Raw genomic sequence first — 12,806 nt, forward strand, 5'->3', positions numbered from 1 at the left:
ACAAAAACAAAAACAAAAAAACAATAACTCTGGTCTAAAGACAGCATGACGTCACATCCGTTAGGTATCGCAGAGTCCTCCATGCCGGAGTCACGTCACTGGTCCCGTGTGAAACGCGGTGGCGGTAATGCGCCAATAAGCTGGATGCCAACCGCCGGAAAACAAGAAGAAGAAGAAGAAGAAGAAGAAAGAATTATTTTTATTATTATAGTATAACGCTCCTCCACGTGAGCAGAGAGCAGCAGCCGAAGAGACAGGGAGGTTTCGTATCCGACCCAGTCGTCCTGTGCCGGGCTGTAGAGTCCGCTTCTCGGTGTTAGCACTCGCTTGTTGAGTAATGGTGTCAGTGTGTAATGTGCTTCATTCAAACAGCAAGACCTGCTGACTGACAGCCTTAAATGACGTTAAAGCAGCCGAGAGCCTCACTCCGGGTCGATAGAAAATGGCATCCAGAAGCAGCGCGGTGCTGCAGAGAGTGCTCCGGGGACTCCGGGGACTCCGGGCTCACACTGGGTGCTCTCACAGCTCAGCGTCGACCTCAAGTCAAGGACGCCTGCTGGGGAAAGCTCAACTCAGACATCTGAGCTGCTCATCCAGACTCTACAAGTCCGCTTCTCCCACTACAGGTACTTCGGAAGTCACAGGCTCAGTGAGTGATAGAGTGATCATGTGACTGATGGATAGCTTGTGGTTTTGCCTTTGGACAGTGACTCCCATTAGAGTCCAGGATGTGCACTGGTCTTTCCTTGAAGTTGGCCCTGAAACTCATAAGAGAACGATTCGTTTGTTTTAGCCTTACTGCCAGTGACCGGGCGAAAACTGCTCCATCACATTCAAGATCCTGTATTACCACTGTATGAATCTAAGGCTTATAAGCTGTTTATGACTGCAGTTGTGGTATTACAGTTTGGATTAAAATCAGTAAATACTTGTCACCACTCACAATGGGTCATTAGGCCACTGAAATGAATAGCAGGCCTTTTTCACAGCGTTTTGACTTGTCATAGTGAAAAGCACAGGTTTTACTGATAGCATTATCACCTAAGTTTCTGAAAGTGGGATGGAGTCTAACTAGGCATGTCTGCTATAGCTGAAATCATTATCACTATCAAGGTTCAAGCAACACAAGGCTGCACAATGAAAAGAAAGTTGTAGGTCCCTTCATGCTACACACACAGAACATATATACAAATATTTAAAATTAGAATAAAATAAAAAATAATATATACAGTTACATACACACACACACACACAATCCTGGGCCGCATCCCATGCCAGTTAGTGATGTTTCCAGTCAGGATGCTTTCTACTGAAGAACCTGCCACAGGAAGTTTCCTTAAGAAATACAGCCGTTTCTGGGCTTTCTTTACCAGCGTGGAGATGTGAGAGGACCATGCCAGGTTCTCTGTGATGCTGATTCCCAGGAACCTAAAACTGCTCACCTGCTCCACCTCAGCTCCACTGATGTAGACAGGAGTGTGTGTCCTAAAATCAACGATCAGCTCCAAACGATTGGTTCTGCCGGCGTTGAGCAGTAGCTTGTTCTCTGTGCACCGCTCTGCAACATTGTTGATTTCCTCCCGATATGGATTCTCATTGTTGTCTGAAATCCGGCCGATGATGGTGGCGTCATCTGCAAACGTCACAACCGAGTTGTCTCCATGTCGGGGACAGTATAAATATATAACAATATTTTTGAACGAGATAGAACAAATGTATGCAAAATCACAAGCGACAAACTGTGTTCCACTGAAAACTGTGTTCCACAAAACTTCAATAACTAACTTACCGGTAACTTACAGCTTGTTTGGAATCATTAATTTGGTTAATGGAGATTTGTATAAGATAACATCATATGATCAGTTATCGTCCAGTCATCTTAATTCTGTTCCTTTTCCAGGTGCCAGCAGTCTGTCATTCAGGAGTCACACCTGTGGAGAGCTGAGATCAGACCACGTGGGAGAGAAAGTCACACTGTGCGGCTGGGTCCAGTACCTCAGGTATTATTCTGGGACTGCGGTTTACATACTGAGATGGAACTAACAATTACATGTGAGATATCAAAATAAGCATTTAAAGGTACGTTTGACATTGCCTTCAAACTCTGGTGGCTCCAGATAGCAATGAGAGTTAACAGTTTAACAAGAGTCTTCAGCCGTGCTAGCAGCTCTGTACCCAGACAGCAGTCCTCTGAGCTAAATGCAGCATGCTAATTGCTCACAATGACAATGCTAGCATGCTGCTGTTAAGCAGGTGTAATGTTTACCACGTACCATCTTAGTTTAGCATGTTAGCATGCTAGTATGTGCTAATTAGTATCAAACTCAAAGTACAGCTGAGTATTTGGTCATAAACCGAAGTACTGGACAAATAAAATTTTGCCCTGCCCTCGATGAAAAGTCAGGGAGAAAAGTTCTTACAATCCTGGGAGGGAACATGAATGTCTGCACAAAATCTCATCGCAGTCCTTCCAATAGGTTTTGACACATTTCAGTAAAAGCCATAAATGTCAACTTGTTGGTGGCGCTAGAGGAAAAGTCAGAGGATCACCAAAGACAGTAGGATTCATCCTGTGAGGGCCATGAATGTCTGTACAAAATGTTATTGCAATGCATCCGCACCTAGCATCAACTGGCCTGCCAGTAAAACCTCATGTGGAAAGGATTAGACTTCTAACGTCGGTCCGGCCATGTTTTCCTGGACGGCGCGCTCACTCGTGTATGTCACTATCACATTTTAATTCTAGACTTCCTGTGAGCTCTCTGGTTTCCCTCTCCATGCCTAACTCGCAGGCGCAAATGTGCAGTTGGAGCTGGCTGTTTCGCTCCCATGGGGCCTCAAACAAAATTGTATTTTAACAATTACAATTAATATTAAACTATTTTTGTTTTCTGCCTCCAACAGGCAAGACCTGTTTGTCATCCTGCGAGATTTCAGCGGCTTGACACAAGTTCTGATTCCTCAGGAAGAAGTAAGGATAAGAACAATTCAAATACCACAATACGTCTGTCATTACAACAAATAATAAAGATATTAATAAGAATGTAAAACTCTTTCCAGCCCAGAGAAAAGGAATGTACTAAATTAAGGACTTATGGCTTTACTCCAGTTCTTTTTGTTTAGGTAAACTCAGAAGTTGTGTTTTACTTGACTTGAAGCACTTTCTTTTCTGTTTTAAGTCTGTGAGTAATCTGAAAGCAGCGCTGTGTGATCTGACAGCCGAGTCTGTAGTCAAGGTTACAGGAACAGTCAGACGACGACCAGCGGGACAGGAGAACAAGGTTTGTGAATGCTTGTGTGTAATATTAGATTAAAAAACAGGTCTTCTTATTCAGAAGAGGATATTCTGCAACGCTAAACCACTAAAACAAACTTTTTTACCAAACTTTACAACTTTACTCTGTATGGAAACGAGGGAGGCGTACGGAACATCCAGCTGTGGCTTGCATGCTGTAGAGCAGCTTAAAAACACACTTAACAGTTTTCACCCTTCTGGTCTTCACGTGTAAACTGACCCCAGTTTTTACTGATTGTGAAGCTGCACACAGGCGGTCCTGGTGGGGCTGAATCACAGGTTTGTTCCTTTGTCATTCACACATAACTCATTGGTGGCTCATCGGCCTTATTAAGACTTTGTCAATACATCTGAACCAATGATTAGTCGACCCTTAAAATGGAATGGAAGATTTGCCTAAATAAAAACAAATCAGTGAAATTACGTACTGTTATATGTATTTCCTTTTAATGACTATAGCTGAATGAATAGTTTATTGTTGTCCAGCAGAGGGCAGCACAGACCTGCCAATACTAAATGCAACGCGCTGTCATTAGTTTTTACGAGGTGCGAGAGAGCTTTCTCTTTTCTGAAACAGAAATGCATTGTCAATGCCAAAATGAAAAACTGTCCAATCACAGCTTGAGGGCGAAACCGTGGGCTGTCATGGCTGCCATCAGCTCATGTCGTGTTTATTTAGGCATTTTAAATCTTCCATATGAAGTGTATCTCAAAAGCTGTTGCAAAACATCACACACCTTTGGCGGAAAACACATTTTTCAACCGGAAAGATGTTGGAGAGTAAAAACGTGTTCGCATCGACTGCCCCTCTGCAGAGTGGAGGCTTGCCAGCTCAGACGCTTCAAGCTGATGTTAGTGATTCCTTTGTGAGTCTAGTGTGATGTGATTCTCACTTTGAAGATGCTGTAGATTTGATATAACACGTAACTGATCCCCAGGAGGAAAAAGTATTGTTCCCATACCGGGAGCCGAATCTGGACCACCTGGGTGAAAACCAGGAATCCTAAACACTAGACCACATGGGAGTACACATGAAAGAAAGAAATGGAACAATATTTTTTTATATTCTTTAATCATATCAAGGATTTAATCATTGAATTCCCACATTGTAATTTAAATCAGTTTGGAATGACCATCTGCAGCTGTAAAGCTGAGAGAGTTCCTCTGAAGTTTGGTGGTTAGCAAAGCAAATATTTGAAGTCGTCATTTCACATTTAACAATGCTTAAATAAGAAGGCTGTGGCTCAGGGGGCACAGCGGGCCGTCCACTGATCACAGGGTTGGTGGTTCGATCCCCGGCTCCTCCTGTCCACATGTCAAAGTGTCCTTGGGCAAGACACTGAACCCCAGATTGCTCCTGATGGTCAGCCCAGCACCCTGCATGGTGTGTGTGTGTGTGTGTGTGTGTGTGTGTGTGTGTGTGAGAGAGAGAGAGAGAGAATGGGTGAAAGAGAGGCACAACTGTAAAGTGCTTTGGCTATAAGTTGCGATAGAGATGAAGCCTTCTCTTTAGCGTGCTGTGTCCACGCCAACAGGGGATGCCAACAGGAGAAATAGAAATCCTGGCTGAGAGCGCGGAGGTTTTCAACGTGTGCCGGAAGTTGCCTTTTGAAATTAAAGACTTTGTGAAAGTAAGTGGCTTATGTTATATGCATGTGCACTATTTTACAAATGCTTAAGCAAGTAATATTATTGTTAATTATCATGAATGATTGTGTTTTTGCTGTTGATTGTGCAGAAATCCGAGTCTTTGCGGATGCAGTATCGCTACCTGGACCTGAGGTCCTCTCAGATGCAGAAGAACCTCAGACTGAGATCTCAGCTGGTGATGAAGATGAGAGAATACCTCTGTAACGTGCACGGTACGGAGGTCGAGAGTCATTTTCTCCAGTCAGTGAATCTTTTCCAGAACTGGGAAACACTTTGACGGGTTGCTCATCCATCACAGAGCCATCACACACACACAGTCCAACACAGTCACACTTCAAGCACACTGCCCCGGTGAGTCTCCACTTAATGTGACACTGGAGTTTAGTGGAATAAGAGGACACGGAGGACACCCATGCAAACACTACACAAAGTACAGAACCAAGTTCTCAGACTGAACTCAACTCTTTCTAACTCTCTTTTTTTCTCATCTGTAGGTTTTGTCGATGTGGAAACTCCTACGTTGTTTAAAAGAACACCGGGGGTAAGACGGTCCTTTGGCTTTTAATGATTTAAGCTACACAGAATCAAAGTCACTTTAATGATTCTTTACCTTTACTTTTCTTTGAACTATCATTCAAAGAATCAAAGACTTTGTCTCAAATTTGCTGTACTACCAATATGAGAAAAAGATCATGTCTCTTAAATTTAGGGACATGTTATGGTCTGGGCCTCCCTCATGTTGTCAGATTTTGATTATTTTACTCTATAAGTCATTCTGTAAGAGTGGGTGTCACTTTTGTCAAATGGTGGTGGTCTCAGTTCGGAACAGAACTCCCAAAGGCTAACACTACACATCATCACCGACAAATTATAATGTAGTAGTTACAAATGAACACAGACAGACATATATGAAGCCCAGACTCTGTTCATTCGTTTGTGTTTCAGGGAGCTAAAGAGTTTGTGGTTCCATCCAGAGAGGCGGGCCGGTTTTACTCTCTACCCCAGAGTCCACAGCAGTTCAAACAGCTTCTAATGGTGGCTGGTATAGACAGGTGGGTACAGGCTTGAGCCGAGAAAAACAATGTTTTTCCAGTAGCAGTCTGACGGACGTTTGCACTGTTAGGAAGACCGATGGCCAACTCTGTGCGTTGAGTGTGTATGATGATCGGCACATGCACGTGACTCATCACACAGTATTATACAATATATACCTTAGGGATTGGATCTAGCTCCCTCTTAGCAGCTATAATTTTAAAATAACAATGCATCAGATGACAATGTGAAAACAATGTGCCGATGTAGTGACGAACCTACAGAGAATTATCAGCTGACTCTGCAGCTCCCCTCGGCTCTGCGGAGCTTTACAGTGAGCTTCAGCTCAGTGTTTAGCTGTCCGGCCACAACTTTACTGTTCTGGTTCACTCTCACTGCTCGCATAGTGTTGATTTTAGCTGCAGCAGCAGCTGTTTCCAGAGAAAACGCTGTAAAAAGCCGCTGTACACGAGCTGCTCAGCAGCAGACAGCAGACAGACTCCGTCAGAGCTCTGCTGGTGAACACAGTGGAGCATCTAGCAGCTAAAGAGCCAGACGTTTCCCTCCGCATTTTGATGTTAGAGCTGATCAAGGTGGAGCTAATTTGAGCTACTCGTGTCTTATTTTATTTTGTTATTTTATTTTATTGTATTGCTGTATTTTTAAACGCCTGGTTGTGTTTGCCTCAGTCCTGAAATGTGTTAACCATGTAAAGCACTTTGTAACTTTGATTTTGAAAAGTGCTGTATAAATAAAGTTTATTATTATTATTGTGTATAGTTTAATCTACAATAATGTATCATATTTTATTTGTTCATCATACATTTTGTATGTAAAATCTTACTCAAACTGCAAATGAATAGTAACTATATACAATATTTCCCTCTGACATGTAACGGAGTAGAAGTATAAAGTAGCATAAAATGGAAATACTCCGGTACAACTACAGTTACCTCAAATTTCAGTGTATTACTCAGGAGTAAATGTACTTAGTTACTTTCCACCACTGACAGTAGCGTACAATCGATGGTCACTGACCAAGAGCTAACTACCATCATGCATTGCCAAGACGACGGGCACATTAGAGGACATTGCCTCTGGATATGTTCACAGTGCAGCTGAGGCCGCCTCACTCTGACCGTACGTTACTCCTGAGACAGATCTGATGTTTGATTGCTTTGAGTCACCATGTTACAGCGAAGAGGCATGTAACGGTCCGCAGCCTTAGTTTGTGTCCTTTGTTGTCACTGAGGCAGGTACTTCCAGATGGCGCGGTGCTACCGAGATGAAGGCTCCAAACCAGACCGGCAGCCTGAGTTCACCCAGGTGAGGCACTCACACACAGCATTTTCTTACCACACAGGTTTGATCTTGCCACTACACTCTACTCTCAAAGTGTAGTATCCATGTGAACAGTGTTGGAACTGGAATATTCAAATCCGGTTGAAAAATTGAGAGCACTTTTCTGACCGTGAAGTTAGGTACACATTTGTAGTACTTAGGTCATTTTATCAGTTTATTGTCCCCCACTTTGCAGGATTTCACCCTTCACCTCATTCATCACATTTCTCTGCATTAGTTAGCGTGTGCTGGGGTGAATGTAGCTCACTCATGTACATAGTTCCTTTGGTCTAGGTGCTGAATTTGACCGGTTTTTGATCCCATCTCCCATTGTACTTGGTGTTGACTTGGACCTAACTAGTTGGTTTCCAGTTCTGATCTGTGTTCTCTGAATGGTTATTCTCTCATTACCTCTTCCAGGTAGACATAGAAATGTCTTTTGTGGACCAGAGAGGTGTCATGTCCCTGGTGGAGGGTTTGTTACAGTACTCCTGGCCTGCAGAGAAAGGTCCCATTAAGGTTCCTTTCCAAACCATGACATATGAGGAGGCCATGAGGGACTACGGTGTGGACAAGCCTGATACCAGATTCAGTATGAAGGTGGGTGACTGTGGGTTGTATGAGGTTTTTGTTTGTTTCTTAATGTCTTTTAGATGACTGGATATCAGATAATGTCTCGTGCTTTCTTGGGGCTCAAATGATCCGGTCCTTTTGCAGGAGAAGATAAATAAGCTCATTGCGTGACTGTAATTACTGTTATTACAATTGTATCTTGAATATTGTGTTGCTGCCACTTGAGATGGACCTTGTTCTGCATTTTTGGATGATTTGTTTTCTCATTTTCATAATGATGTATGTACACATTTACTAATTAATACAATCTAATTTCACATAGTTTAATGACATTTACAAATGGTTGTTAAAACATTGATTTTTATAATAACAGTTTTTAAAGTGGTCACAAACTCATACAACGCCTACACTTCTCAAGCTCGGCTATTCGAGGTTGCAGCTAACCCCAGGGGCCTGTATCACAAAGGGAGTTCATCTGAGTCTGGCTCTCTTTGGCTCCACTGAGTCTGACATTGGTGATCCTGGATAACCGTTATCATGAAGCTGGTTATCAACAGGCTGCGTTAACTGTGGCTTTTCCGACTTTCAGTTGCAGTTAATGTAGCTGGAATCACTGTTCATTAGGCATTTAGTCTGGGAAACGATCCCTGCGTTTGTCAGAAGCTTTGTTTTCAGCCTTAAGTGGACATGGAAAGCCTGGAACAGCAAAATGATTCTACTGACCTATACACATAGCTATTGCTCTTTATTAGAAAGTCAGTACTTTCGTCCCTGTCGAGATGCTGCAGGAACAACAGCAACATTTTTCCAGTGAGCTGACTGGTCTGAAGTTAAAGGTGCCCTGTGGAGTTCTCTTGTAAACAAAAAGTTCCGTTTACATTCAGTGTTACGCACCAACACGCACTGGCCCTCATTTATCAATCTGACGTAGAAACCAGCCCAGATCCGAGTGCAGAAATCATCTTACAACAAGGTTCACGTGTGATTTATGAAACGATCTCACCAATCATAGCATAAGAATGATCGCTCGTTGATAAAACTGACGGCTGAAAACCATCATCATTTAAATATTCTGGGTTCAGAGGCCTCGCCCCTGGAGAAGCGGAACACGGCCAAGAAGAGGAACCTTTCTGACCTCGAGCCTAATATATAATAGTAACAATATGATAGCTTATGTCACAATTCACCGCAAAAGGTGAAGAAAAAATTGTCAGACCTCAAACTCGCCACCAAAAAGCTTGTCCTTAGGCGCAGCAGCAGACGCATGTCACCCTTTTAAAGATGTTCTACCACAGACTGTATAAACAGCATTCAACACGGGGGGGCAAGAATTCTAAACACAGTGGCAAAATACAGCTGCAGTCAAGAAATGTAACCGCCACCTCACCAATGCTGAAAACTATTAACCAGCACAAAAATGACAACTACCAATATAAACCTCTGACGTAGGGAAACCTCCTCGGAGCCAGATGGAGTTAGGTCCCCTGCCTCAACGCTGAATTACTTCTTAATACAAACAACTGTACAGTAATGATACATATGATAAAGGTTTAATGCCACTTCAAACAGAGTACATGTCTAAACAGAGTTGGGTCCCGGAGCAACTGAATGGGCTCCAATGTGCACCTTCCTTACATTATCCCTTTACTCCACCCTGGCTCCTCCTGTTGTGGGCCTTCAGTTAGGCCCACCTCTCTTTTGCTTCACCACATCATTATTTTCTGTCTCCATAGCAGTTGGTTTTTTAAAAACAGCAAACTTAACAAACTACTCAGTATAGCACTAGGCATGATGGGAAATGTGGGCCGTCACTACAATATTTTAGTACCAAGCCTCGTTTTGATCTGCTCCCGTTTGCCGATGGTGTTTTTTTTAATCTAGCTTGGCGCTAAAATGCTGAGCGGGACATAAACATTGACCCAGTGGTTGGCAGGTTAGCCACCATGAAGGAGAGGAGTATGAAGTTTTAAAATGGAGCGTGATCTGTACAAAGTTCGTTAACCTTTATTTTTATATATATATATTATTATTTAATTTATTTATTTTTTTCACTGATCTCACCTCCTGATACAGGTGGTTTGATATTGACACAATTTCTCCTCTTCTGAAAGAATCGTTGCTTTGAAAGGCAGAAAGTGCTCTTCTGGGTGTTCTCATATATCACTGTATGTCTGTGGGAGCAGCAGTGTTTTGGGCTGTTTAAGCGCACATCTCTGTCACACACTGAATCCCTGTCTTTGGTCTTATCTGTCTGTCTGTGTGCAGCTGACCGACCTCAGGCAGGTTTTCCTCTCCACGGAAATTGAATTCCTCAGATCAGCTCTCAGCCAACCAGGAGGCTCTATTCAGGCCATCTGTGTCCCCAGTGGAGCAGTAAGAACCAAACCGTTTCCTGTTGAAAGAAATCCATCAGAGCATACTCTACATACAGTACAATACAGTAATAACAAAGACAAAAAGCTGTTACGTATCAAACAAAACTGTTTGATAAGAAACAGGTTTGCTGATATCTGCGTTTTGCCATCCTTCACAGCTGTCTCTCATCTCTACGATATTCTCTGTCTTGTGTTTGACTACAGAAACTATTTGCTCGGAAAGATTTGGAAGAACTGAAACAAACCGCTAAGACTCAGTTTGGCCAGGTACCTTTGTCTTTCCTTACTTGTATTGTCTTGTAATTGTGTTGTGAAATTTTTGTGAAGCCACTATTTCATGTTATGTCAGTTTTTGGTTTTTTGTACTAATAATTAAAAAAGGGAGAATGGATACAGGAAATAAAACCGTGAAACAGAACAAATGAGGATAAAAATCAAAGCAAGCAAGACACCGATATTTGTGTCAGCTTCACATGGTGCATGACTGTGGAATGTATACGAAATGTGGTTGTTTGTGTCTATGAGTATATAAATGCATAACAATGCAATCCACTGTAGTAGCCCTGCAGCAAATAAGACCTTGTGAAGCGTACAAAGTTAAAGCTCTCTGAAAATGTGGCTTCAAGTATTTCTCTATAATATTCAACACTCACGACTAAATAAGCATCCGTCAAGACCCCAACACCCCAAAACTCTGCTTCATGAGGATTATGGTTTGATTGGATTTCACTGACAGTGACCAAACAACCCACAAGACTCCACAATGATCATATATAAGGGAAACTGTTGTACTTTCTACAGTCCAGACCGCGGAGCACCAAAAACTGAGTTTGTAACGTATTTGAATCGCAGCAAAGGGTGCTGGGAGGTCTGTGTCGTGGTTCATAGGTAACAAATGAACTACGGGCTCTATACCATTTTCCTCTTATGGAAAAAACTATGAAGCTACGACATATCGACATTATCGTACATTTAGGGGTTGTTGACCGTAACATTATGCTACAGATATGCCAATTCTGGGACACCTGGCAACACTGCATCCCACCAACCGTCATCAGATTCTGCTTCAAATGTTGCTAAATCTTTTCTCTTTGTTTTGTCCCAAGGAGCTCAGCGTGGTGCTGGTCAAAGCAGACGGGACATTGAAGTCTCCCCAGAAGAAGCTGCTGTCTGTCTCAGCCACAGAGGAGCTGCTGCAGAGGACTGGAGCCCAACCAGGAGACCTGCTGCTGATGGCAGCCGGTTCCCTCCACACTGTGGTAAGAGACTCACTGACATCAAACTTCGATTAGGTGAGATCGATGAAGGGGGAAAGTTGTACAATACAGCAAGGAAAGATAAAACTGAATATAAAGTGAATATATGTTCATTCCTCTCCGTCCTTCCTTTGCTGTCTCCTGTGTCTTACTACATCCCTGCGCCGCTCTCAGCGCCCGCTGCTGGGAAATCTTCGCCTCCAGTGCGCAGAGCTCCTGGAGACTCGCAGCGTTTCAGTCCGCGACCCTTCAGCCTTCCACTTCCTGTGGGTTGTGGACTTCCCTCTCTTCTTGCCCAAAGAAGAGAAGCCGGAGCAGCTGGAGTCAGCCCATCATCCATTTACTGCTCCACTGCCAGAGGACACGCAGTTACTCTACACAGAGCCACACAAGGTAGTCACGTAGATTCACTCAAAATCTGTTTAATCTTAGTGTCTTTTTTTATTCATTTTTGGATATTTAGAAATAATCAGAAGTCGTGTGGGATGCATCATTCCCAGGTACGTGGTCAGCACTATGACCTGGTGCTGAATGGCTGTGAGATTGGAGGGGGCTCCATCCGCATCCACAAAGCCTCAGAACAGCTTCATGTCCTGAAGAATATTCTCAAGGTCAGTTGTTGTATATTCTGCCAGTGGAATTGGGTTGAATCAGTTACTGGCCATAACTGTTTTGGACTCGTGTCTGCCGCAGGAGGATCCCAGTCTACTCTCTCACCTGCTGGAGGCTCTGGACTCAGGAGCACCACCACATGGAGGTATTGCTCTGGGTAAGGTTAACTCTGCACTTGACCACAGCATGCTTTAGCTATCACTGAGCTAGTTTAGCACAGTAAAGAAACATAAAATATTTTTACACATTTGATTTTGTTTTGAATTAGGGTGCTCACCCCCACAATAAAACGGATCATATGCTTACAGTCTGGGTCTATGAAAGTAACAGTCTGCAGTCAGGACCGCAGACCCCCCCCCCCACTCAGCGGCCTGTGGGCTGACCCATTATGCTGTCAATCCAAATGCAGTTTACTGAGTGTTATTTCATGTTATGACATAATAAGCTGCAAATTCCGTTCACTCATCATGCTCCTCGTAGGGGATTCCCGCTTTTCATAGAAACTGAATGGGAGCTGGTGGGTCCGCCCAGTTTGCTGTGTTCAGTGTGATTCTGATCTTCCACCGCAGACGCAGACGCAGGTCCTGCTGCAGACCCTTGAGCGTGCAAATTGATTTTGCTATGAAGAAATCATAGAACACATATGTACACATATGTATAATATCCTCATGT

General features: G+C 43.2%; 1 protein-coding gene across 2 annotated transcripts in view; it reads left to right on the forward strand.

The window, feature by feature from the left end:
- The window catches only part of dars2 (aspartyl-tRNA synthetase 2, mitochondrial), a 14,463-nt gene continuing 1,657 nt past the window's right edge, over positions 1–12,806 (forward strand). Inside the window, exons 1-16 of one of the 2 annotated variants that reach the window (XM_044221137.1) lie at positions 8–626; positions 1,901–2,000; positions 2,905–2,971; positions 3,180–3,281; positions 4,831–4,926; positions 5,034–5,157; positions 5,440–5,486; positions 5,891–5,997; positions 7,234–7,303; positions 7,739–7,918; positions 10,157–10,264; positions 10,471–10,533; positions 11,373–11,525; positions 11,697–11,915; positions 12,023–12,133; positions 12,216–12,291. In XM_044221137.1, the coding sequence (XP_044077072.1) occupies positions 443–626; positions 1,901–2,000; positions 2,905–2,971; positions 3,180–3,281; positions 4,831–4,926; positions 5,034–5,157; positions 5,440–5,486; positions 5,891–5,997; positions 7,234–7,303; positions 7,739–7,918; positions 10,157–10,264; positions 10,471–10,533; positions 11,373–11,525; positions 11,697–11,915; positions 12,023–12,133; positions 12,216–12,291 (1,807 nt within the window). In that variant the 5' untranslated portion in view covers positions 8–442. Of the gene's footprint in view, positions 627–1,900; positions 2,001–2,904; positions 2,972–3,179; positions 3,282–4,830; positions 4,927–5,033; positions 5,158–5,439; positions 5,487–5,890; positions 5,998–7,233; positions 7,304–7,738; positions 7,919–10,156; positions 10,265–10,470; positions 10,534–11,372; positions 11,526–11,696; positions 11,916–12,022; positions 12,134–12,215; positions 12,292–12,806 lie in introns of both variants that reach the window. The other variant, XM_044221138.1, reaches the window with a different exon arrangement.

This window comes from Siniperca chuatsi, linkage group LG13 (assembly GCF_020085105.1).
Source record: "Siniperca chuatsi isolate FFG_IHB_CAS linkage group LG13, ASM2008510v1, whole genome shotgun sequence".
Lineage (NCBI taxonomy): Eukaryota > Metazoa > Chordata > Actinopteri > Centrarchiformes > Sinipercidae > Siniperca > Siniperca chuatsi.